General features: G+C 35.7%; 1 protein-coding gene across 10 annotated transcripts in view; it reads right to left on the reverse strand.

Annotated features, from left to right (window-relative positions):
• Window positions 1–25,478, reverse strand: part of LOC115219746 (cAMP-specific 3',5'-cyclic phosphodiesterase 4C) — a 734,075-nt gene that overhangs the window by 55,406 nt on the left and 653,191 nt on the right. For all 10 annotated transcript variants that reach the window (XM_036509484.1, XM_036509483.1, XM_036509482.1 and 7 more), the window contains 3 exons: window positions 15,799–15,893; window positions 8,939–9,051; window positions 4,964–5,057 (listed from right to left, as the gene is read on the reverse strand). In XM_036509484.1, the coding sequence (XP_036365377.1) occupies window positions 4,964–5,057; window positions 8,939–9,051; window positions 15,799–15,893 (302 nt within the window). The remainder of the gene's footprint in view (window positions 1–4,963; window positions 5,058–8,938; window positions 9,052–15,798; window positions 15,894–25,478) is intronic.

The following is a 25,478-nucleotide window of genomic DNA, read 5'->3' on the forward strand; positions in this document are numbered from 1 at the left end:
ACTATTTGTTATAAATTTAATCCAGAATACATTTGAAGCTATTAACAGCAGAACATATAAAAATGATGACTTATTAATCTCCAAAAATATGAACAGTAACAAGCAGGTAAATTCTGGAAAAAAGTTAACCAAGCTGTTAAACTATTTGGATCTAAAAGTTACAATAGCAACCTCAAAATTCCATGGACACAACATTTAACTTTAAAAAAAATAATTCAGCCATACATTAAACTAAATGATAGCATGCAGGTCCCAGTTCCAGCCTCCACCATGTGTTCTTAGAAATCAACTCAGATATGTGGGCAAGTGAATTTTGGCCATCAACTTATGATTTAGCCATATTCACTCAAATTTAATTAATTTCACAGTTTTACATGAATACAAAGTGAATTCATTGCTTGAGATTATTAGAGTATTAAAAATAAAATTCTATTCCCACAATTTTAGTTCCATCTTACCCTAAGTCCACTGTTATGTCAAAAATTCGTTATTTTATATTGCACTTATTCTGTCAACAAATGCCAAGGTGCATGTTTTTCTGTCCCCAAAAGAAAAACTATTTGGAATTTAAGATAAAGTTCTCAGTGATATAATCTGACCTTGCAGAACCCTACTTTCTGAAGAATCTTTAACACTGCCTAAATAACCAAGGCAGGCCCAATTCATAGAAATATGGTTCAACTCATGCTAGCATGGAAAACAGACATTAAATGATTGTGATGATGATAACAATTACAGTTACCCTAGGTACATATATCCCATGTTTCACACTTATTTTCATCCAATGTAAGAGTTTTAAAAAACTCAGGGAAAGAGATAATCATGACAACACCTACATCTAAAAATCTGCGATCCAAAATAAACTAAGTAATAGTACGAGATGTGTTGAACCTGTCAACTAATGCAACTATGACAGAATCAAACATTATTTGAAGAATATTATTCATATTAGTAATTGCAAGAGCATGGTCCCTGATGGAACAACATGGAAATTCTTTGAAATGAGAAGCTATAGAAATTAATGATAAAACTCACAGGAAAATAGTGGCAGAAAAATATATGCTTTCTGAATCCCAACCTTGAAAATTGAACCAAGTAACAAATTCTAGTGGTGGTAGTGATGATGGATGAGTGCATATGTATTATTCATGCATACGTACATATGTATGTATGTCAGGTCACTTTCAAGTGCTACTGGTAACAAGTAACCCAGTACAACCTGTTGCATGGTCGGGTCGTCAGCGACTAAACGGCAACTCCACCAAGCTTGCTTGGTGAGGAGAGTGTTTATTGGACACCCTGTGGGATAAAAAACAAAACCCATCAAAGGGCGGAGGAACTCTTGAGAGTCAACGGCCATCCAATATATGTCTTATGGCTGTATCATGCGCGGGGACAGAAATAATCAGGCTGAATACCCGATCGCGCGGTTAAACCATTGGAAGTGAAGGACTCCTATAGCCTTTGTTAGGGCATCCTTCTAGGAGAAGGTAACTCAGGTAACTCGGATAACTCCGACATAAAACCTGCGGCTCAGTGGTTACCGATGATGTTGACTTGTTCTTCTTTTCGGATTATGGCTGCTGTTGCTTAGTGAGTGGGATTGACTCAGTGCACAGCCTTTCCTCACTTTAAAAAAAATCTTCTTGCACAGGCATTGCATGATAACAACATTGATTAAGCTTCGTGCATTGGCCATACTTGATAACGAGGGGGCAGCCATCATGTATGTATGTATGTATGTATGTATGTATGTATGTATGTATGAATGTATGAAAGGGTGCTGAAAAGTTTCTGGTTTGAGGTAAAACAAAATACAGGAGGACCAGTTAATTATTCAACGTATTCACCTCTCAGATCCACAGACTTATTGCAGTAGTCTTTCAGTTTTTCTAAACCCTGTAAAGAAACTTGGAAGGCTGGGCCTCCAACCAAGACTTTCATGATACCCTTAAAGCCAGGAACATTTTTCAGCAGTCTATGCCAGTAAGGAAAAAAGGTGGGCATGAAAATAATGATGATGATGATGATGATGACATACGATACGAAAATACAAATATAATATAATACTGAATCCAAATATGGATTTAGTGAGCCCAAATAAATTCTATACTCTGCTATTCCAATTGCCCTTTACTCCAAGCAAAATTACCATATTCTAGTTTCTAAGAAAGCCTGAAATGTCTGATTGTTCATCCAGTCTGACTCTTTATTTTCATCTAGCTGTTCACATATACCCCAACATTATCATTCAATATCATATATCACCCATCATTATCATTCAGTAATCACCATTATTGATATCTTTGCAGTTTGCCATATTCCCAGTCATCTCATGACATGACATGATTTTCTGTGCAAGAAAACTCCAAGAGAAAACAACAAAAACCCATTTTTCTTGTTTTCTATGAGTTGGAAAAGACCCTTGATAGCATTTCAAGAACTGCTATGTGGAAGGTCTCCATCGTTTTGGATATCCTGATCACTTTATCTTTCTGGTTCAAGCAATGCATGACAATGTCTGGATGTGTATTCCGCCAAAACTTGCTGTCAGAAGAATTTCCATTCACTTGCAGACTAAAACAAAGATGTGTCTTGGCACCTATGCTGTTCTCCTCCTATCTGGCTGCAATGCTTCATGAGGTTACTGCAGACATTCTAGGAGTTGACATCAGATATCAATATGATGTAGGACTTTTCAATCTTAGTAGATTTCAGTCTAAACATCTGACACACATACAACACATCTCATAACTTCAATATGAGGATGACAATGCTGCCCTCTGTCATTCAAAAGAAGAACTCCAACAGTCTGTCAACAACTGTACTATAGCCTTACCCATTGCTTTGGTCTTACAGTAAACATCAAGAAAGCCAAGGTCCTTGCACAACCAGCCCCAAATACCTATTTCTTTACTACCCACAAGGTGCTACACACAGAGAGGACAAACAAGGACAGACAAATGGATTAAGTCGATTATATCGATACCAGTGCGTAACTGGTACTTAATTTATTGACCCCGAAAGGATGAAAGTCAAAGTCGACCAGCCCCAAATACCATCATACCAGATTTTGATGTTACCAACTCGGTTACACCTCTTGAAAAGTAAAGCATTTTGCATATCTAGGCAGCTTTTTATCAAATAAGTGCACCTCAGAAAAGGAACACAGAATTGGAGCTGTCCATGGGGTATTTGGAAAGTTAACAAAATGTGTCTTCAACAATAAAGATCCTTAGCAACGAAAATTAAGGTTTATAATACTGTTGTTGTTTCAACCTTGCTATATGGCAGTGAAAGCTGGACTCTATATTGCAACATCCAAAAATTAGAATGCTTTCAGTAACAAATGTTTCGTTCAGTCTTGAGCATCAAATCAACATTATATGATTAACAATAAAATCCTGGAAAAAGCCAGCAGTCAAAGTATCGAATTACTGATCATGAGACACCATCTTCGATGGTCAGGACATGTAGCAAGAATGGAAAAGTCAAATCTTATTCAGTGAGCTAATTTCTGGAAGATGACCAAGGGGTTGTCTTCTTCGAAGATACAAGGACCAATTCAAAGCAACACTAAAAGCCACTGGAATTGAGCCCAAATTGTTTAAAACACAAGTCCAAGACCGTACCAAGTGGTGGTGTTCCATCACTGTTGGAACCAAAAACTGTGAAACCATCAGTAGAGAAAAGGAAGAACTCAACTGATAGGAGAGAAAGGCTTGCCAAAACAAACCTTGTCCTCCACCAATATTGCCATACAATTAATGCTTTCAACTCTTCTATGCAAGAATTGGTCTACAGAGTCATCAACAGTATCACCATAAAGGAAGCATTCAGCAAAAAAGACAATAAATACTCAGATATGAGATAAAGCCACTACTAAACATATTCCCAGTCATCTCAGCTTATCGATAAGGTAAGATCTAATCTTAGCATTTTTTTCCATCCATTTCATTCTTTGCCATCTTGTACCATAAATACCAGTTATATTTTATTACATAATACTTGTTTATGCAACAAGTATTATGCATATACAACACTTGTCTATACCAATACTATTATGATTCTTGCAAGCATTAGCTAATTTCTTTAATTCTCACTTATTTTATTATCTCACATGCAAACCATCTTTCATGCAAGCTAACATCGTTCAGTTAACAGAATAATTCCAAATCCTTCTTAATAGCAATCACCAACAATCTATGATTATATTTCATCAACATACATCACACATCTTACAAATGCTTCTTTCAACTATTTCTTACTCTAACTGTAATACCTATTTCTTTATTACCCACTAGGGGCCACACACAGAGGGGACAAACAAGGACAGATAAACGAATTAAGTCGATTATATCGACCCCAGTGCGTAACTGTTACTTAATTTATTGACCCCGAAAGGATGAAAGGCAAAGTCGACCTCGGTTGAATTTGAACTCAGAACGTAACGGCGGTCGAAATACCGCAAAGCATTTCGCCCGGCGTGCTAACGTTTCTGCCAGCTCGCCGCCTTAACTGTGATACCATCATTGTGACTGCTTTTAAATTATCTGATTGCAGAAACTATTAATTACATCCACCAAGCTGTATGAGCTAACCATTTCTTTGTATTAATAAAACCCAAAGTTTTATTCATTTTTAATCTGCCAGATATTCCAGTGCTTCATTTATGTCTCCATTCTGCCACTGACTACCTGTTCTTACCAATTAAACATGAGCACTTCACTAAGACGTCAGGATTTTGTTGATCTCTGTTAATAACAACTTGGTATTCAGCATGTGGTCTTTTAAGCCTTTAGACTTTAGACTTGTAGTTACTAAACTTTTGAGGCTTGTAGAACACAGGTATAATAAATATTAATTTCACTGCACACCTGTGGATAAAAACACTGACAAGTTTTCTATGTGAAACATTAATTGCATTGTTATATAAGTGTAGTCAAAGAAACTTATTACTTACCAAGATATGTACTGCATATGTACTCTGCTATTTGATTCCCTGATTTACTTGACTCTGCAAAATGACTAAGCTCCCTGTTTAGCATCCGTTTGAACTGAAACAAAAAAGCAATTATAGTGATATTCGGATTTTCGTTTTGATTAAGACACATATATAAAAAATAAAATAAGACAAGAATGTGTATATATACATTCATTTGTGTGTGTATAGATAAGTTAAGTCAAGTTAAGTTAAGTTACGTTAATTTTTTGGCTCAAAAAGCAAAATGCAAGGCCATGTAGGTGGACATGGAGTTATGTACAGGGTGGGTGTTCATGCAAAGAGTTCTAGCCATTTCTGGTCAAGAGAGACTTTGAACTGAGCAGTCGTCGGTATCTTCACTATCTCATCCGGCAGCTTATTCCACGGATCCGCAACCCGGTACACACACACACACACACACACACATGTCTGAATCTGTGTATGTGCATGTACAGAGAGTACAGAGAGAATGAGAGAGAGTGTATGTGAGAAATGTAAAATATCTAAATAAGTACTGCTATTAACACAGATATCAAAATCGATTTATATATCAGATCGATTGCAATGGAAGTATTCGATATGTTGCAGTTTCAGTCTGTCATTTAGTATTTTTCTATTATTTCTAGAAGTTTCCTGCTTCTCAAGTCTGCTAAAAAACCTGTCCATTATCAGTGGCTCTACATTCCCTCTATTCCTGTTCATGTATTTGTCATTCTTAGTTTTGCCAGTTAAATAATATATACTTTACTAAGGAGGTGAAATGTTACTGAAACGTGTCAATTGCTTTCATGTTAACTTTATAGACAAACTCCACTCCCATCAACATTGTGTATATTGTCAAAAACCAGAAGAAAAATAAAACTTATTAGAATTATCTCCCTTGCTTGCTTTCGGAATTTAAATACATCTAAAGGGAGTTGGAATCTTTTTGGTTTGAACGGCAGTTTTTTCTAGCGGTTTCATATGAAATTGTCACCCATAATTATGACCCTAGAATCGATCTATTGCATTTCAATCTGTGTTAGGGTTAGGGTTAGGGGTGGGGGGAATGGTATCTTTTTTTTCTTCACAAATGTAAATAAACCCAATCTGTTTCTTAAACGAGGGACATATTCATATAGCACAGAATGTTTTTTAGCTCAATGGACGTCATTGATTGGTTGAAATTGCAGAAATTGAAGAAAAAAAACAACAAATATCTTACAAACTATAGAATTTTCTTAATAAAGCCAAGAGAAAACAATGTTTTATAAACACATTCTACCAGTATACAAAGTTTAAATCTTTTAGTTACCTAGAAATTATGTTAAAAACTGCCGTTCAAACCGAAAAGATCCGGGAGTTTCAGTACTAACTTTTGACTAATTTCAGCTGACTGAAGATTTTCAACTTGTGTTATTACTTCTTTGAAGCCCAGTTGGAATAGATTGTCGAGTCTAGAAGAAATTTTGTGAGTTCCAAGTCTACATAGTCATTGTTCGCATATGAATAGTGAATTAAGTATTTTGAGATATTTTTAGATTCTTCCATTTCATACAAAACTTCTTCATTTTGATGAGAATCAAGATCTTTCTAAGGTATTTTGTTCTGATACTCATAATTTGACAAGTTTCATATTTGTAGAATGTTGTGGAGAATGTATTAAAACTGTAGAAAGTTATTTTGGTGTGTGTAGAGAATTTCTTACAGTTTCAAAATTTCTTTAGCAGATTCAGTTCATGAATTTAGCATTTCACATGGTTCAGAACATCAATGTTTTAAAGGAATATACTAAATTTTTTTCCCAATTTCAACCTTTCTTTAATATTAAAATGTATTAAAATATACATTTTAATATGTATATTAACATATTAAAATATATTCCAAATGACTTGGAATTCACCATACAACATATGATTTGTATTTTGGGTATTTTTGAGAGCAGTTTCATCAACCCAAGTCAGCGATTTTTCCACTTAATCCATGCAAAAACCACTCTTACATTTTAATTGTATGTTTGACACCAGCACAAAACTATTTAAGATTGATAGATGCATTAATCCTAAAACCCCATTTTCTTCAGCACCTCAGGATTTTTCTAATGCAGGCCTAGTGAAGTCTATCAACTTAATAGTGACAAATTTTAGCATATAAATTCTTTTATAGCAAAGTATATACAAAAATATTAGCAAATAAAAATGTAAATAAGGGTTCCGGTTGATCGATCAACGGAACAGCCCTGCTCATGAAATAACATGTAAGTGGCTGAGCACTCCACAGAACATGTGCACCTTAATGTGTTCTCGGGGATATTCAGCGTGACACAGAGAGTGACAAGGCCGGCCCCTTGAAATACAGGTACAACAGAAACAGGAAATAAGAGTGAGAGAAAGTTGTGGTGAAAGAGTACAGCAGGGATCACCACCATCCCCTGCCGGAGCCTCGTGGTGCTTTTGGGTGTTTTCGCTCAATAAACACTCACAACGCCTGGTCTGGGAATCGAAACTGCGATCCTATGACCGCGAGTCCGCTGCCCTAACCACTGGGCCATTGCGCCTCCACAGTGTATTTTTATAAGTCTATTATTGTTATTTAGCCCCAGATCAGCCTTCATCAAGAAAATCTATGACCAAGGATGTCTTTGTTTGTTTGGACTGGGGTATTCAAGATGGTATTCTTTGGCTGATGTTGAAATACTTTTCAGAATTGCTCAACCTAATTATTCCTCTAAAAGAATTCAGACAAAGCAGCAGATAATCCTGACAACAAAGTTATTTAGCTATTTTATACCGAGTAAAAAAGTAGTGGAGACACATGGCTTAGTAGTTTGGATTTGAGCTTTTGATCATAAAAACAGTGGGTTCAATTCCAGACTGGACAATACATTATGTCTTTGTGCAAGGCCCTTCATTTCATGCTGCTTTAGTCTACTCAGCTGAAAATTAGCACCAGCGCAGTTATGACCCTCTCTCCCTCCAGCAGTCACACTTTAATGTCTCATTGGATCAAGGTGGAGGGTTGCTCACGACTTCATAATAACCTAAAACAATAAGTGAAAGCATGGTATATGTTACCCAGTCATATTCACTTGTAAACAATATGGCCATGGATGGATTAGGTAGAAGTGGAAATATGCCTTACTTCCCTGGGCATGGACACATTGAAACTCCGACATCTGGCAGCTGACTTGGCAGACACCCATAAAATTATTAACCATCTTACAAACAATAACTCTGACCACCTTTTCAAACTCCACCTGTCTAACACCCGTGGACATGTTTACAAAGTCAGAAAACAGCACAGCTCCCATGACTTTTGGAAACATTTTTTCACGCTCAGAATTGCTGAAGCATGGAACAAACTGCCGGCATCAGTTGTTAGTTGTCGGAGCACTACATCTTTCAAAACTTCCATGCTTCCTGAGATTCGCTAACACTACACCTGATTTTCTCCCCTCCATACACACGCAAGCATGTATCTGACTCATACACTGTTCGCTTTCCAGACATTTGTACATTACTGTATATACTTTATATGCACTTTTGACAAGTTGTGGTGCACCTGAGCACTATATACAATAATTTCATTATATTATAATGATCAAATTCAGATCAATCTCAACAACTCTTATACTTTATTCTGGATAGGAATAAGTCTCATGTTACAAAAGACTAATTAAGCGTAAAAGATAATAATTACACAATATGCAGTTATGAAATACAATGTATTTCATGAAAACGCCAGAGTTACAAAGAATTAGTAGTAAAGAATTGAAGAAAAAATATATTTACTTTGCTTGATGCCATATCACTAACTGATCGATGTGTCTGAATGGTTTCGAGTTGGTCCAACACCAGTCAAGTTCTAAAAGATAATAATTACACAATATGCAGTTATGAAATACAATGTATTTCATGAAAACGCCAGAGTTACAAAGAATTAGTAGTAAAAGAATTGAAGGAAAAATATATTTACTTTGCTTGATGCCATATCACTAACTGATCGATGTGTCTGAATGGTTTCGAGTTGGTCCAAACACCAGTCAAGTTCCTCAAGTGTCTCCAAAGCCATTTTGTAGTATGACTCATCTGAAAATAAAATATCAAATAATAAATAAATTTTCAGCAATCAAGACAAGTTTTTAGTCTGATTTTGATTTCTGTAACTCTGTTTCGGAGATTACATATGCTTAATATACAGCAAACCAAGAATATATACAACCAAAATCCCCTTCCTATTTCCATTGCCAGTGAACTTTAAAAAATGTAAATCCTGTAAAATATCAAGGAGAATCAATCTCAACTGAAGGATCACGAGAAGATCTCTAAAATTAAAGGCCAAACAAATGTTGGAAGACAAGTACCTCGGTGAGAGAACATTATTCTCTATCAAGTTAAATGAATGCCCAATGCTACTTTCCTATGGTCAAGAAACTGGAACTTTGATCTGAAAGTGGTTATCAGGTGTATTGTGATATACTTTTCTTGGATCCTAGCAGCCAGTCATTGGCAATAAAAACAGACATGCTACACTTGTACATCAAATACTGAAATTGAATTCCTACAATATGATTAATTACTGTACCCTTACTGTGTCCTTGCATATTAGGTGAGTATTTTAGCAATATATTCACCTTTTAAACAAAAACTGTCTAACACATTTGTATATCTTTTTCAATTGAAACACTCTGAATTATTTTGGAGATTTATTGTTTTAATAAAATATGGATAATTGCATGGGATGCAGCACGAGAGCATCAGTGTAGAAGGAGAGAATAGTTTCGTAAGGAACAGAGGGAGGAAATTAGGAATAAAAATTGCATGAGGATGAGACGGAGAAGAAATGAAATAAGCCAAGAGTGGAAGGAGCGTATCCTATGGGACAGGAGGGAAAGAAATCAACAAAGGATAGAACAAATGAGCCAGGACCAAAGAGAAGTGTATTTTCAAAATAAGAGAGATGGAGATCAACAGAATCAAGAACACATGGGTGAAGAGCAAAGGCAGCTGAACTTAGAAAATATGAGAAACAGAGCTAGATCTCTCTTGGCATACTAGAAGCGGAAAGTGTAATCTTTGAAAGAGCTGTTCTTCACTCCTGCTCCAGAGCGTCGGCTGCGGGGTCACTCCGAAAAGCTCTATCTGCGATGATTTCATCTCAATTGAAGGAAAGGGGCTTTCTCCATCCGGGTTGCGGATCCGTGGAATAAGCTGCCGGACGAGATTACATTAACACCCACCTGTACATAACTCCATGTCCCCCTACATGGCCTTGCATTTGCTTTTTGAGCCAAAAAATTAACTAACTTAACTAACTAACTAACTAAACCACAAAATCGCACCAGCCAGCATCATCACCACCTCCAAGCCTGTCATATATATATAAATTGAAATATTCTGAATCATTTTGGAGATTTATTATTTTAATAAAATATGGATAATCGCATGAGGAACGCTGCACGAGAGTATCAGTGTAGAAGGAAAAAATGGTTACGCAAGGAACAGAGGGAGGAAATTGGGAATCAAAATCTCAATACCTTATGACAAAGGCAAGGAATTCTGCCTTCTCTGTAATTCTGAACTATTTTCCATTATTTTTTCTAAAAATCCCCTGATGTAAACACGGTTATAGAGCATGCATACCGATGTAAACATTGGCAAAAACACACCTTTAGTTCATATAGGTAATCTCTATCATTATATATAGTTTAAACATTAATTTTCTTTTTATATTTAACATTCACTAAAAAAATATATTTTCCTAGTTTATAAGGTTTTATGTAATAAACATATAGTCATATACTTCTCATTTATTTAACTTTTCCTTATTTTATCCCTCCTCTTTCTATAGGATACTTCTGACGTTATATCATATAACGTTTTTTCAAACAATATTAATAATACATATCCATCATTTCCTGTTAAAATGTCTTATTGGCGAGTTTCATTTCTTCACTTCCCTGAAGAGAAGATTACATTGTTTTACACCATTTTATTCCTTTGGAATAATATCAGTGAAATCTTCAAAACATGTGGCAGAAGTAAAAGTATTTGAATTACACCTGCAATAAAAATTCCATTTATTTACTTGTATATTATACAAAATATTCCACGTAAACCTGTAGTTTCTACTTATAAAAACAAGTAATTACAACCTCTTTACTTGTGTGATTTTTTGCTACCCTGGTAACTATTTATCTATTTTTTCTGTGTTAATTGTTAACAAGGGTAAAATACACTCATTTATTTATATATATATATATATATATATATATATATACGTGTGTGTGTGTGTGTGTGTGTACTAGCAGAGATACCCAGCATTGCCCGTGTCACATGGAATTGAAGAATTAGACTTTTCTTTTATATTTTTCTCTAATGAACTGGAACACCTATGATTTGAATTACACCAAAATTGGAGATTAAAAATTTTAATGAGGGTTCTTTACCTCTTTATACACTATAAAAAAATTCTAATCATGACATATTTATCCCATCTTTATGCTCAGATTCCAAAATCCAAATCTTATAAAACCTATTCAAAGGATTTTGCTCCTGAAAAATGGAGCACATAGAGCTCTAACTTGTGGGAGTTAAGGCCCCTATTAGGGGTGGGGGGTCTTAAAGTCAACCAGAGAAGTTGAATTGTTGGGAATGTTTTTTTAACTTGTGTCTTATATCTATTGTTCAAATTTCTTTGAAGTTGGAAAAATATGAATGTTCACTGGGTTTGTAAAAGAGAGCAAAGCTACAGGAAACTAAAAAATGAATGATCACAATAGGCAGTCAGCTACACTACCCTAGTTATTACCATTCCCTATACAGGTGACCAGTACAGCCATAAGATGCATTCCGGATCTATAGCAATTGGAAGGGCATGACCCAATTGGAATAAACATTAACAACTGTGTGACATGAGGGGTAAGGGGAAATGAAAGTGTCCCCTGTGGAGTTTGCCGATGATCACTATGCCGATAGGTAACTGAACAGAATGAATTTGCAATCTATAAATCTCTTTGAATACCCAAACACTTGGAAAGGCCTTGAAATCAATGTTACCATCTGGAGGCTATCTCTGACCCAATGATAATAAAAAGACTTCAAAGGAGGTCTGCAACCAAGCAACTTTAGAAAAGTTCTACTTAGACAATTTAAACTAATCAATAAATATGATCAATCATGTTAAACTGATTGATGTTACTCATCACTCTGCTTGTACCAGACACCCAAATGGTCAAAATGACACTGTCTCAACTGATGGTACAGACCATCCACAAGGCCAAGCTTTACAGGAAATTGATCAAATGCCTGTTTCACTGAAGAGAGTTCGGTTGGGGGTAGGAGCAATGTTGACTGTTTAAAGAAACTGGCTTAAGCAAGCTCTGAGTCTGCTCGTGAATGTTTTATTGATGATTTCCAGTGATATATTGAAATATTGGGCTCAATAAGCATTTGAGCAGAAGCAGTCCAACATCAATTTGGTTATTGAAGAAGAATTGATGGTTCAAATGCTAAAATTTTTTCATCACCCAAGAAACATTAAAAAAATATAGTAAAGACTAAAACTTTAGCATGCTAGATACCACTTCCTCTCTTCTGAACTACCTCTATTGATATCCACCCCTCATTCACCCTTTCTCAGTAAATATTCAACTTCAACCACTCTTCTCCTTTGTTCACCTTTCACTACATTTACCCCTACCCTTATCTCTCATCATCTATCACTCACCCTCCATACTCTTTACCAATGGAGTGCAAGTCATGTCACTCAAAGAGGAGATTCAAAAGCACATTCAGGGCTTGAATCTTGACAATTGTAAAAGTTGCTCTAAATAAGTCTGTTGGACCTGGGAAGCAGTAACTAAATATTTGTTTGTTCCTTCTCAAACCATGCCTGGCTCATAAGGGCCAGTTTCCCGGTTTCCTTGGTGTATAAGTTCCCCACCTGGACGGGATGCCAGTCCGTCGCAGGTGAGCTGCAAGATGCAGGAGGAAAGAGTGAGAGAAAGTTGTGGCGAAGGAGTCAGCAGAAGTTCGCCATTACCTTCTGCCAGAGCCGCATGGAGCTTAGGTGTTTTTCTCTCATAAACACACACATCGCCCGGTCTGTGATTCAAAACCACGATCCCCAGACCGTGAGTCCGCTGCTCTAATCATTAGGCCATGTGCCTCCACAATAATTAAATATGAAGACAATTGCCATGTCACAAAGGCATATCTTCTCCACCACTGAAAATTGGCATCTACTATCCATATGTCATCAGCTGTTTCATTGGTATCCATAGATACTTGCCTGTCCCTGTTTCCTATTCAGATATTAAAAAGATCAAAGAGGAAAAAAAAATCCTTGAGATAATTTAATTATCATTAAAATATCATTTATTATCTCATAAAACATTAATCACCACATTAGTGGATCACAATATGCATAGTAGCAGACCAACGCGATAAACAGCAAGCAGGCCTTCTACAATAACACACCCAATGCTGCTAATATAATAATCTCACATAGAAATATACGCATGTGCAAATGAAGAAAGCAAAGGACCACTGATGAGGTCACAGGAGTGTGATGAAAGAACTCTGGCCGAAATAAGATTAAGATTAATGTAAAAAATAGATAATGCTGAAGCAAGGTAACACCAAATATATAGTGCGTGTGCTTTTATTGGCTAAACTGGCCATTCCAAAACTGACCATTCCAAAATACAACAATATCATTAGATATCTCTATACATAAATTCAAATTCGTTCATGAACTAGAATTCAAGCTCTGTAAAAACTTATGGCATATTTTGAAGCAATACAAGAAAAAAAAAACGCACTTAAAATTATGTAACATATTTAGTGATATCACTATTTTATGCAGTGATATATAGATATTATCTGCATACATGTTTGGGGTAAATACTGTATATTGAGGAAATAATACATAAATATAGAAATAATTAAAGATATTGGAGGAACTTCTTTTTCTGTCTGGTTTCAAATAAAAGGCTGTGCTCATGGCCTTTGCAGGCCCTCATTGATCAATGAGATCAATGAATAATTTTCTCCTTTAAATACTGTAAATCAACAGTTGCAGGGAATCAGGTGCAAAGAGGATATTCCAGAGGACCAAACTGAGGGAATAAATGACTGGGAGAAGTGGTTGGTGCAGGACCTGAAGGGAATGAAAGAAAATGGGTGATAGGAAGAGAAATCAAGAGTACCTAAGTAGAGATGGCAAAAGATAAACAACTCCAAAGAATAGTGGCCGTAGTAGTATTAAATAATGCAGAAAGAGGAGAATGTGTGTTTGTGGGGCAAGGATAGGAGTGCACTAGTCATCTCATATATAGAAAAAATCTGTAGTTATTTACAGTCAGTTTATTGGGTCATCACGTACCATGTTAACCATAGTTAGGCCTGTAGTAATTTCAGCCCAACCATATAAAATAGAAACTCTTCAATGCTCTAAAAGTTATGTAACCACTTGAAATGTATATATTAGGTCGTCAAGTATGAAATTTGTAGAAAAGAAAAAAAAGTTTGCTAATGTTTTATAAATACAAAGAATAGTTTTATTCATCAAAGTATGCACCTATATTGTCGATACTCTTTTGCCATTTCAGCAGTAGCTTGTCCAGCCCGGAATTGTAAAAGCCTGGCAATCTAGAGTTAATAAAATCTTGGAAGGCCTGTTTTACAGCATCATCGGAATTAAATACCTTTCCTATCAAAAAGTTATCCAAATTTGGGAAGAACTGGTAGTCAGTGGAGGCATGATCAGGTGAGTATGGTGGATGATGGAGAACTTCCAACTCTTGTAGTGTGTGGTTTGGTGTTGTCTTGCAATAAAATAGGAGTAGATCTGTTGACTAATCTGATGGGGGGGGGGAGTTTCTGCATCATTTGGTCCAGTTAGCTGCAATATACTTCGGCCATGATTGATGAGCCAAGTTTAATGAAATCATAATGGATCACACCTGTGCCAGACCACCAAACACATACCATCAGCTTCTTTTGATGAAGTTTGCTATTTAGACTGTGTTTTGGTGGCTCGTCTTTGTCCAGCCATTGTGCTGAATGTTTACGGTTGTTGTATTTGATCCATTTCTCATCACATGTTACAATTCGATTCAAAAGTGATTCATTTTTGTGACAATAAAGTAGCATAATGCAGGCTTCCAAACGTTGCTGTTTCTGATTTTCATTGAGTTCATGTGGAACCCACTTATCCTGTTTTTTCACTTTACCGATTTGAACTAAGTGAGTCAATATTGTTTGCTTGTTAATACTAAACAACAACGATAATTCACGGGTGCTTTGAGATGGATCTGACTCAAAGGTAGCTTTCTGTTCGTCATTATCCACCTTTATTTCTAGTCGACCGCGTTGCTCATTTGTGAGGTCAAAGTTACCAGAATAATATTTTGCGAACCAATTTGATTCTGTCTGCTGTGTAATAACATTAGAATGAAATACTCCATTAATATTCCGAGCTGTCTGTGATGCTGTATTTCCAAGAAAGAACTCTTTTTCAAAACTATACAAATTTCTAACTTATCCTTCACTAAACAAAAATAGCAAAAAAGGATTTATAAATACTTTATAAAGCTCAAAATGAGCCAGAATAATCATTTCAAGATGTTTTTGTTAAATATTGTTATTGTTTTTGTTGAATAAAATTTGTTGAAAAAAAGCCACAATAATTATGCACCAACCCAATATAATTACATTGAAATAGGAAAAGATGATGATGATGATGATGATGATGATGATGATGATGATGATGATGATGAGATAGTGGTGGTTACAACAATAGCCATGATGACAATCACAACAACAGTTTACCTTTATTTGTTGAAGTCTGAGAATTCTGAGCCTGAGATTGTTGGTAATGTTCTCTTTGTGAACTGTGGGGACCAGTTGAAGAACCTCTTCTAGTTCTGGAATAAAAAAATCAAAATGTAGACTAAATAATGGCAAATAAAATTTCTATAAAATATTTTGTGGTAAACAAACAAAGAAATAAACTATAAATGAAACATTCCACAAAATATGAATAAAACATGTAAGATAAAGAAATAACAGAGCAAGATTTTGAGCAGAAAAGGCATGAACCGTTAGGAAGATGGATAGTATTAAAATTTTTAAGATACAGTTTTCTCAGTTTATATTAGTATGCAATAAAAAAAAAAAGAAAAAGACAACAACTATGATACTACTCTGATAGAAATATTTAATAAGTTAAGTTTTCCTAAGTTACAGTTATAAGAGAAGTGAAATAGCATAGCTTATTGCTATTCTGATTGATTAATTAACGAAGCTGCAGCAAGTAACATCAGCTCTTTAATTTTATTGATTTCTATTCTGAGAGAGATGTCAGCATCACACCTAATACATTTTTATCGTTTAGTCTTGTATTGAGGGAAATTTCTAATAAATTTCATAATGGAGGGTAGAATTTTGGGATTTTTTCCGTTTGAACGGCAGTTTTTAACATAATTTCTAGGTAACTAAAAAATCCATAACACCATATGTATTATAACCGAAGAGATGGTGTTGTGGATTTCCACCTCGGCATCCGAAACTCAGAGCTTTATCTTGGCTACCGAATAATTGTCACATATTATATTTATATATATATATATATATATATATATATATATATATGAGTGGCTGTGTGGTAAGTAGCTTGCTAACCAACCACATGGTTTCGGGTTCAGTCCCACTGCGTGGCATCTTGGGCAAGTGTCTTCTGCTATAGCCCCGGGCCGACCAATGCCTTGTGAGTGGATTTGGTAGATGGAAACTGAAAGAAGCCTGTCGTATATATGTGTATATGTGTGTGTGTTTGTCCCCCTAGCATTGCTTGACAACCGATGCTGGAGTGTTTACGTCCCCGTCACTTAGCGGTTCGGCAAAAGAGACCGATAGAATAAGTACTGGGCTTACAAAGAATAAGTCCCTGGGTCGATTTGCTCGACTAAAGGCGGTGCTCCAGCATGGCCACAGTCAAATGACTGAAACAAGTAAAAGAGTAAAAGAGTAAAAGAGTAATATATACCTATATACACACACATATATATATATATATATATATATATATATATATATATATATATATATATCTAATGTAGGATAAAATTTTCTTGAAAAAAAAATTTTATCTATGGCCAGCATATTAAAAAATACCTTTAAAGGTTAAATTATAAACAACTTATAAATAAGGGCAAACGAAAAAATTTCTAATGCCAAATAGTTCATACTGAGAAATAAATTATATGGTAAATGGACAATATGTCCAATTTTCGGCATATTTAGCATTAGAAATTTTTTTATTTGCCCTTATTTATAAGTTATATATATATATATATATATAAATATATATACAACAAAAATTAAAATTTTGGACATAGAGTTACCAAAGGTTTCGTATGCACAAAGCCAAAGTCTTGTGGACAGCTTGTCAGACTCTCAATACAAAGACAAAAATATTTAAACTTTCTACAATGCAGATGTGAGGAAGTGCTCAGGTTGTCTCCCCTGAACCAAGGATAAACCAACCCTTATAGACTTGAAAAAGCCTAACCAGCATAATTTACCACTGGCTGCACCCTTATTAACACCGGCAGCTACATTGCCAACCATGCGACAAGTAGTGATAACCACGACAATAAGGCCACCGGATCATTGTGCCATATCAACTGCATCAGCAACGGTGTTACCCACTGCATCCCCAGGCCTGGAGCCTATGAAAGATATACCAGGAGCGCAATTATAGCCACATCCCAAGTTTGTAAACCTGTTGGATCAGCCAGTATGTTTTTCACATGTCGCTTCTGCAACCACCAGTCATCTTTCAGAGGCTCAGAAAGACGGTTTGCCACACCCCTGACCTACTATGTGTGGCACCTCAAAGATCAAGGAGTTCTATGTGATATCATGTGGAAAATAATTGATCATCCAGGCCCATATATCAATGGGCGTGACTGTTGCAAAATCTGCATCACAGACAGAGCCAAAATTCTTAAGGACTATATTAAACCTGACACATTAATTAGTCATAAAGAAGTTGTTTTTGTTAATGTGTCCACTTCATGTGTTACTTACTGGAAAATTAGATCTCCCCGTTTGCTGGTTAAGCTTTTTTTGGGTCTATAAAGGTTGTTTTATCCACTGGTTCAGGGGAGGCAACCCGTCCTCAATAATGTTTTTATATGTTAAGACTTAAATTTCGATTTCTGAGCATTTCCTCACATCTGTGTCATAGAAAGTTTTTTGTCTTGTATAGAGTCTGACAAACTCTTCACAAGGCTTTGGTTTGGTAGATATGAAAACCTTTGGTAACTCTATGTCCAAAATTGAAATTCTTGTAATAATTTCTGCTCTATTCTTGAGAGTGTGCTTCTTTTCTGATATATTTGTTATTGACTATATATATATATATATATATATATATATATATATATATATATTCAGGGTGAATACTTGATAAGTGTAAGCACCTGTATATACCAGCTAGTAGCAGAGGTGAGAGGGTATATGCATCAAATGAAATAAAAACAGAATACAAAGGATGTTGCGGTACACGTGTTTCAAGCTTTATAAAACAACCTATTCTTACATCAATGTATGAAGATTTACAAACATACTTTCTTAGTGAAACTCAATATACCCACCATTATAGATAATACCAAATGTACATTTTCGGATTTCATAATTTCATAATGTGATGTAAGTCTTTGGTATAGCAATTGCATGCGGCTGAAGAGAGCTTTAAACCATCTGTTATGTCGATTATACATTGATGTAAGAATAGGTTATTTTATAAAGCTTGAAACATGTGTATCGCGACATCCTTTGTGTTCTGTTTTTTTATTTCATTTGATGTATATATATATATATATATATATATATATATATATATATATATATTATATAAAATGAATAGAAATAGCTTTTCTGATAATTTTTCCTCTTCAATAATTTGATGTTTATAAATTATTAGCTGTTTACAAATTGCTTAAAAGCAATTTTGAAACTGACATTTTGGAGTTTGTTATCCACTGTATAGGTAGGGCTATTGAACAATGAACACAGACACACACACACATGTATATAGACATATACATATGTATACAGACACACACACACATCAATGCACACTTCCTCTTCCATTCATACACATACATACGCGTGTATGTATGTAAAAAAAGAAGAAAAGAAAAATGAAGTAGATCAAAAATAAAATAATATTATAGGTTGGTCAGTTTTAAGTCGAAATGGTGTCATAATGATGTCATAATGCTAAGTAGAAGCACACATACCTACATAGATACATATAAATGTGTGTGAGTGTGTGTGTGTGTGTGTGTACACAACATGTTAAATGATGACAATGGGTCTTGAAAAGGTCATATTACCACTGAGAAACACACAGATTAGTCCTAATTCTCTTATCTTTATAATTATTACTCAACTAGTTTGCGTCCCCAAAGTCCATGCCCTCCTCACCAGGGTGGGGACGCTGGCAACAGGTAGTGTCAGAGCTATGCCGTCGGGAACTTTGGTTCCTGGTAGGGCCACCCAAGGCGGATTGGGCTCTGGTGAAAATCTTCGGAGTGTCTGTTTCGGCAACTGGCGGCTCCTCGGTCGTTCTGTCCCTGCGTCTGCGGACAATCTGCAGCAAACAGGATGTTTCCACATGCGGGATTGTTGGGGACCGCTTGTGAAATCCACATATTCCCACAAAACTTCTTCCAAGTAGAAGAAGCCGACTCAACCCACCCAGGGTGAATGTCGCCACAAGTACAAGTACAAGTAACTAGTTAACTAATTAACAAATTGAGTATTTGATTAATCATTTTATCACTCAATCAGCTTGTTTGTCAGAGATCTTTTGTCACTGTTTGTGACCTCATTCCAAGTCCTAGAGTTATGATTAATCAGAAAATTTGATCCTTATGCCCATACATATGAATGTATGTATGTATAACAAATGAATTTTGCTAAAGATAAACAAACATGCATCTTAGTTTGAAGACAGACTCTAGTACTCTCCTCTCTGTGTCGCTCAGTTTTTCTTCCACTATGACGTGTTCATCACCTGACAATCTCCGTTACTACACCGTTTCTATGACTCACTATTCTTTTCGACTCTGCCTTACTCTGTCATCTGATTGCCAATGTCACTGCCCTCTACCATTCAATGTCTTTATCATTCAATGTCCTATGTCACTCAACTGTCTCCATCCCTTACTGCCCCTTGTTACTTTATTATCTCTGCCACTCACTACCCTATGTTAATTTTATATCACTACCACTCATTGCCCTCTATCATATAATGTCTCTGCTATTCAATGTCGCATGTCACTTTGATATCTCTGTCACTCACTGTCCTCAGTCAATTTGTCTCTGGGATCTTTTCGGTTTGAACGGTAGTTTTTTTAAATAATTTCCACGTAACTAAACACTTTTAAACTTTGTATACTGGTAGAATGTGTTTATAAAACATTTTTTTCTCTTAGCTTTATTGAGAAAATTCTATAGTTTGTAAGATATTTGTTGTTGTTTATCTTCAATTTCTGCAATTTCAACCAATCAATGACATCTATTGAGGTAAAAAACATTCTGTACTGTATGAATATGTCTCTCATTTAAGAAACAGATTGGGTTTATTTACATTTGTGAAGAAAAAAAGATACCCTTCCCCCCACCCCTAAACCTAATCCTAAAACAGATTGAAATGCAATAGATCAATACTAGGGTCATAATTATGGGTGACAATTTCATATAACACCGCTAGAAGAAACAGCCGTTCAAACCGAAAAGATCCTCTCTGTCATTTCACTTACAGCTCTCTATCACTCAACTATCTCTGTCACTCAATGCCCTCAGTCAATTTGTCTCTGTCATTTCACTTACAGCTCTCTATCACTCAACTGTCTCTGTCACTCACTGCCCTCAGTCAATTTGTCTCTGTCATTTTACTTACAGCTCTCTATCACTCAACTATCTCTGTCACTAAGTGCCTTCTTTCTTTTTGTCTTTGTCATTCACTACCACCGTCATTCTACTCTGTCAGCATTCACTGCTCTCTGTCACTCACTACCTTCTGCCACTGTACCATCTCTGTCACCTTAGTGTCTCCTCCACTCACTTTCCTCTATCATCCTACACCTTTTAATATTCCCTACCCTCTCACTCATTCTACCATCTCCTCCTGTCTACCCTTTGATACACTGTACCATTTATAGGCTAGGAACAATAACATTGCAACTACTTGCAGAAATATAGAGTGGAAAGGGTGCTAAATATGTTGCAGTAAATATGCCACAAAGATAATATATCACTGCTAAAAGATGTTTGTTTTCCATCGAATGGGAATATCTTCTGGGAAGAAGTAAAGAAAGTTTAAGAAAAAGGAAGTGAAAGCAAGTGGTACAGCATTAACATTCGATATTGATGATTGTAGTATTTCTGGAACAATGCCAGAATTTTTACTATGGCAACAATATACTGAAGTAGAGATGTGTGTGTGTGTGTGTGTGTGTGTGTGAGTGCGTGCATGTGTGTGTGTGTGTATGTGTGTGTATGTGTGTGTATGTGTGTGTGTATGTGTGTGTATGTGTTTATGTGTGTGTGTATGTGTGTGCGTGCACGTGTGTGTGTATATGTGTGTGTGTGTGTGTATGTGTGTGCGTGCATGTGTGTGTATGTGTGTGAGTGTGTGTCTGTGTGTGTGTATGTGTGTGTGTATGTGTGTATGTGTGTGTGTGTGTGTGAATATGTGTGAATGAAAGAAAGCTGTGAGAGAAAGAAGCAGAGAGGGTGAATCTTTTTGTTATTTCATCATGTTAGTAATGATAGAGTATCAATATTCTAAGCCTCTATGTTGCCAGCCATGCCATCAGGTGTGAGAAGTGTACTGTTTATATTGCTGCACTCTATTTTTATAACTGACATCAGGTCTGTTTTTCTTTTTGTTTTTTGCTTTTTGCATTCTGATAGAATCCTCTTTACTTTTAGTCATGGTGATGTAATTCTTGTTATTGCAGTAGTTTGAGTGCAATTTTGTCATTTGAAACCTCTATAAGATGGTAATTATTACAAAAGCAGTGTAGATTAGATGGATTTTAATATCGGTATTTTGGTTGCATATGTACACATGTATCTTTATAAATGATACTGTTTCAAATATTTTTTCTTGATCACTTCAATATTTTATTCTAGCTACATAATATCTGTATTATTAGTCTGTGAATTTAATTTCAATAATTTGCGTGGGTAGTAATCTGTAGGTATGGTTGAAGAATATGATTTTGTAATGTCAGAAATATGCAAATCTATATGATTAAGTTTAATGAATTAAAGCTTACATCTGATTAAGAGTTGGTTTAATTGGCTTGTATTGGGTCATTTAGGATATATATATATATATATATATATCAGTCTGGTGGGAACATAAGCCAGATTGATGACCTTCTCACCAGTCTTAAAGAGAGAGAGAGAGAGAGACTGACAGTCATCTGTATTTGAATCATAAAAATGGAAAGTTTCTTTAAAAGTACTTTTTATATTTATTCGTGATCATTGCCAGAGCAGCCAACTGGCTTCCGTACCCGTGGCACATAAAAAGGCACCATTCGACCGTGATTGTTACCAATGTCACCTTACTGACACCTGTGCGGGTAGCACGTGTAAAAAGATTCGAGCGAGGCCGTTGCCAGTACCGTCTGACTGGCCCCCATGCTGGTGGCATGTAAAAAGCACCCACTACACTCTCAGAGTGGTTGGCAATAGGAAGGGCATCCAGCTGTAGAAACTCTGCAAGATCAAGATTGGAGCCTGGTGCAGGCATCTGGTTCGCCAGCCCTCAGTCAAAATCGTCCAACCCATGCTAGCATGGAAAGTGGACGTTAAACGATGATGATGATGATGATGATGATCTCCCAAATGAAATCTAACTCTTATTCAGTTATAATTAGTTACTCTCCACTGCCATTATATTTACTTTCCTAACTCACACCATTTCTTCACTCAAGATACATCATTCATTCTTATTCAGTTATTTTCTCAACTTTGTTCTGTTTTCACAAGCTGACATTACATTTTCTATGAAATGTATTCAACTAGTTCGTCTCTATTTATTGTTGATCTTCTATATTCACTAGTTATGGTTTACTACTAAAGACTAACTTCTAACCATTTCTGATTAAGATAACTACAAAAAGATTTAATGGAAAATATGATTGTAGTTTGGAAAAACAAACATTTTCTTTGACATTCTCGTTCAGTATTTCAAACTTAATTGTGATTTCACATAAAGATTCAATTCAATTTCAATTCAATTTTTATTGGCTCAAAAGGCAAAAGCAAGGCCATGTAGGTGGACATGGAGTTATGTACGGGGAGGGTGGTCACACAAAGAGTTCAGGCCATTTCTAGTCAAGAGAGACTTTGAACCAAGCGGTCGTCGGCATCTTCACTATCTCGTCCAGCAGCTTATTCCACGGATCTACAACCTGGACAGAGAAAGCCCCTCTCCTTTGATTGAGATGAAATCATCATAGATAGAGCTTTTCAGAGTGACTCCGCAGCCCACGCTCTGGAGTAGGAGTGAAGAACAGCTCTTTCGGGAGGTTACACTTTCCGCTTGTGAGTGAGAATGAGATTACCATGGCGTCGTCGTTTTTCGAGAGAATAAAGGTCAAGATAAAATAAAACCAAGAGAATTTTTGATGATTTTCTCCTGAAAATGGATATAAGTAGAAAATAATCTTTAACAAACCAAAATGAGAATGTGACCTGAGAAAAAGAAGACATTCTCGAATTTATTGCAACAAGAAATGTAATAAGTAATATACTTTCACTTTCAACTATTTCATTTATTTTTGCATTTTATCCTACAAACTTTACTTATATCTCTTCTCCTTTCAGTTATCAAATGACCTTATAATTTCCTTCATAATTTTAAATATCCACGATATCTTGATATCCGGATCTTTTCGGTTTGAAAGGCAGTTTTTAAAAATAATTTCCACGTGACTAAATACTTTTAAACTTCGTATACTGGTAGAATGTGTTTATAAAACATCTTTTTCTCTTGGCTTTATTGAGAAAATTCTATGGTTTGTAAGATATTTGTTTTTTTTCTCTTCAATTTCTGCAATTTCAACTAATCAATGACGTCTATTGAGGTGAAAACATTCTGTGCCGTATGAATATGTCCCTCGTTTAAGAAACAGATTGGGTTTATTTACATTTGTGAAGAAAAAAAGATACCCTTCCCCCCACCCCTAACCCTAACCCTAAAACAGATTGAAATGCAATAGATCGATACTAGGGTCATAATTATGGGTGACAATTTCATATGACACTGCTAGAAAAAACTGCCGGTCAAACCGAAAAGATCCTGATATCTTAAACTAGATTCATTGATACCAACGTTTCTAAAAATTTTTTCTTCGCTATCACCTCACTCTAGAGAATATATTTCATCAGCACCTCTGACCCAATAAAGTCAGCTAAAAATGGTGTGCTAAAAATTAAATGTAAATGTTTTTTTTTTTAAACAATTATTGTATAACCAAATATTGTACAAAGGAATCTAAAAGTATTTGATTTATTATTGTGAAGTATAGTGTGATGTAACGAGACTAATATTTCTACATCCTGCTCAGTGATAGCAACCAAGCTTCCTTAAAATAATCTGTTTGACTATTTGTAGTCAGTTTCTCCTTTGTGTCAAAAGGTCTGTCATTACAGACCTTTTGACACTAGATCCATATGACAAGAGAAATACTTGTTTGTTCCTTCTCAAGCCATGCCTGGCTCATAAGGGCCGGTTTCCCAGTTTCTTGGCATATAGGTTCTCCACCTAGACGGGACACTGGTTCGTTGCAGGTGAGCTGCAAGATGCAGGAGGAAAGAGTGAGAGAAAGTTGTGGCGAAAGAGTCAGCAGAAGTTTCACCATTACCTTCTGCTGGAGCCGCGTGGAGCTTAGGTGTTTTCGCTCATAAATACACACATTCGAACCCGCGATCCCTCGACCGTGAGTCTGCTGCTCTAACTACTAGGCCATGTGCCTCCACAGAGAAATACTGCCAAGAACTTTTTTCACAATGCTTCATAATCCAGGGAAAAGATTTGAAATTTGGTGCTGCAGTTGAAAATTATGATGCCCATTCTTCAATTTGAACTCATTGGTGGTTTTTAATTCAGTAACTTCATGTGATTTCATCAACATTTCCTAACAGATCTAACATCCAATCTAGAATTTTTATGTGTAAAGATATTTCCAGACTATTCAGAGCTGTATTAATGCAGTACTACCAAATGAGGATAGTGCACCTAAATATTAAAATCCAGTATGTTTTTTCATTTTCTTTCTTTCTTTTTTTTTTTTTGTGGTAGCAGAAATAGTTAGAAACTGATTAAATTTGCTATGTCTCACATTACATTTGAACAGAACAAGCTTAAAACAAACGAATATATAATAATCTTCATTTTAATCAAATCCAGTTCA

The sequence above is a fragment of the Octopus sinensis genome, linkage group LG15 (assembly GCF_006345805.1).
Source record: "Octopus sinensis linkage group LG15, ASM634580v1, whole genome shotgun sequence".
Lineage (NCBI taxonomy): Eukaryota > Metazoa > Mollusca > Cephalopoda > Octopoda > Octopodidae > Octopus > Octopus sinensis.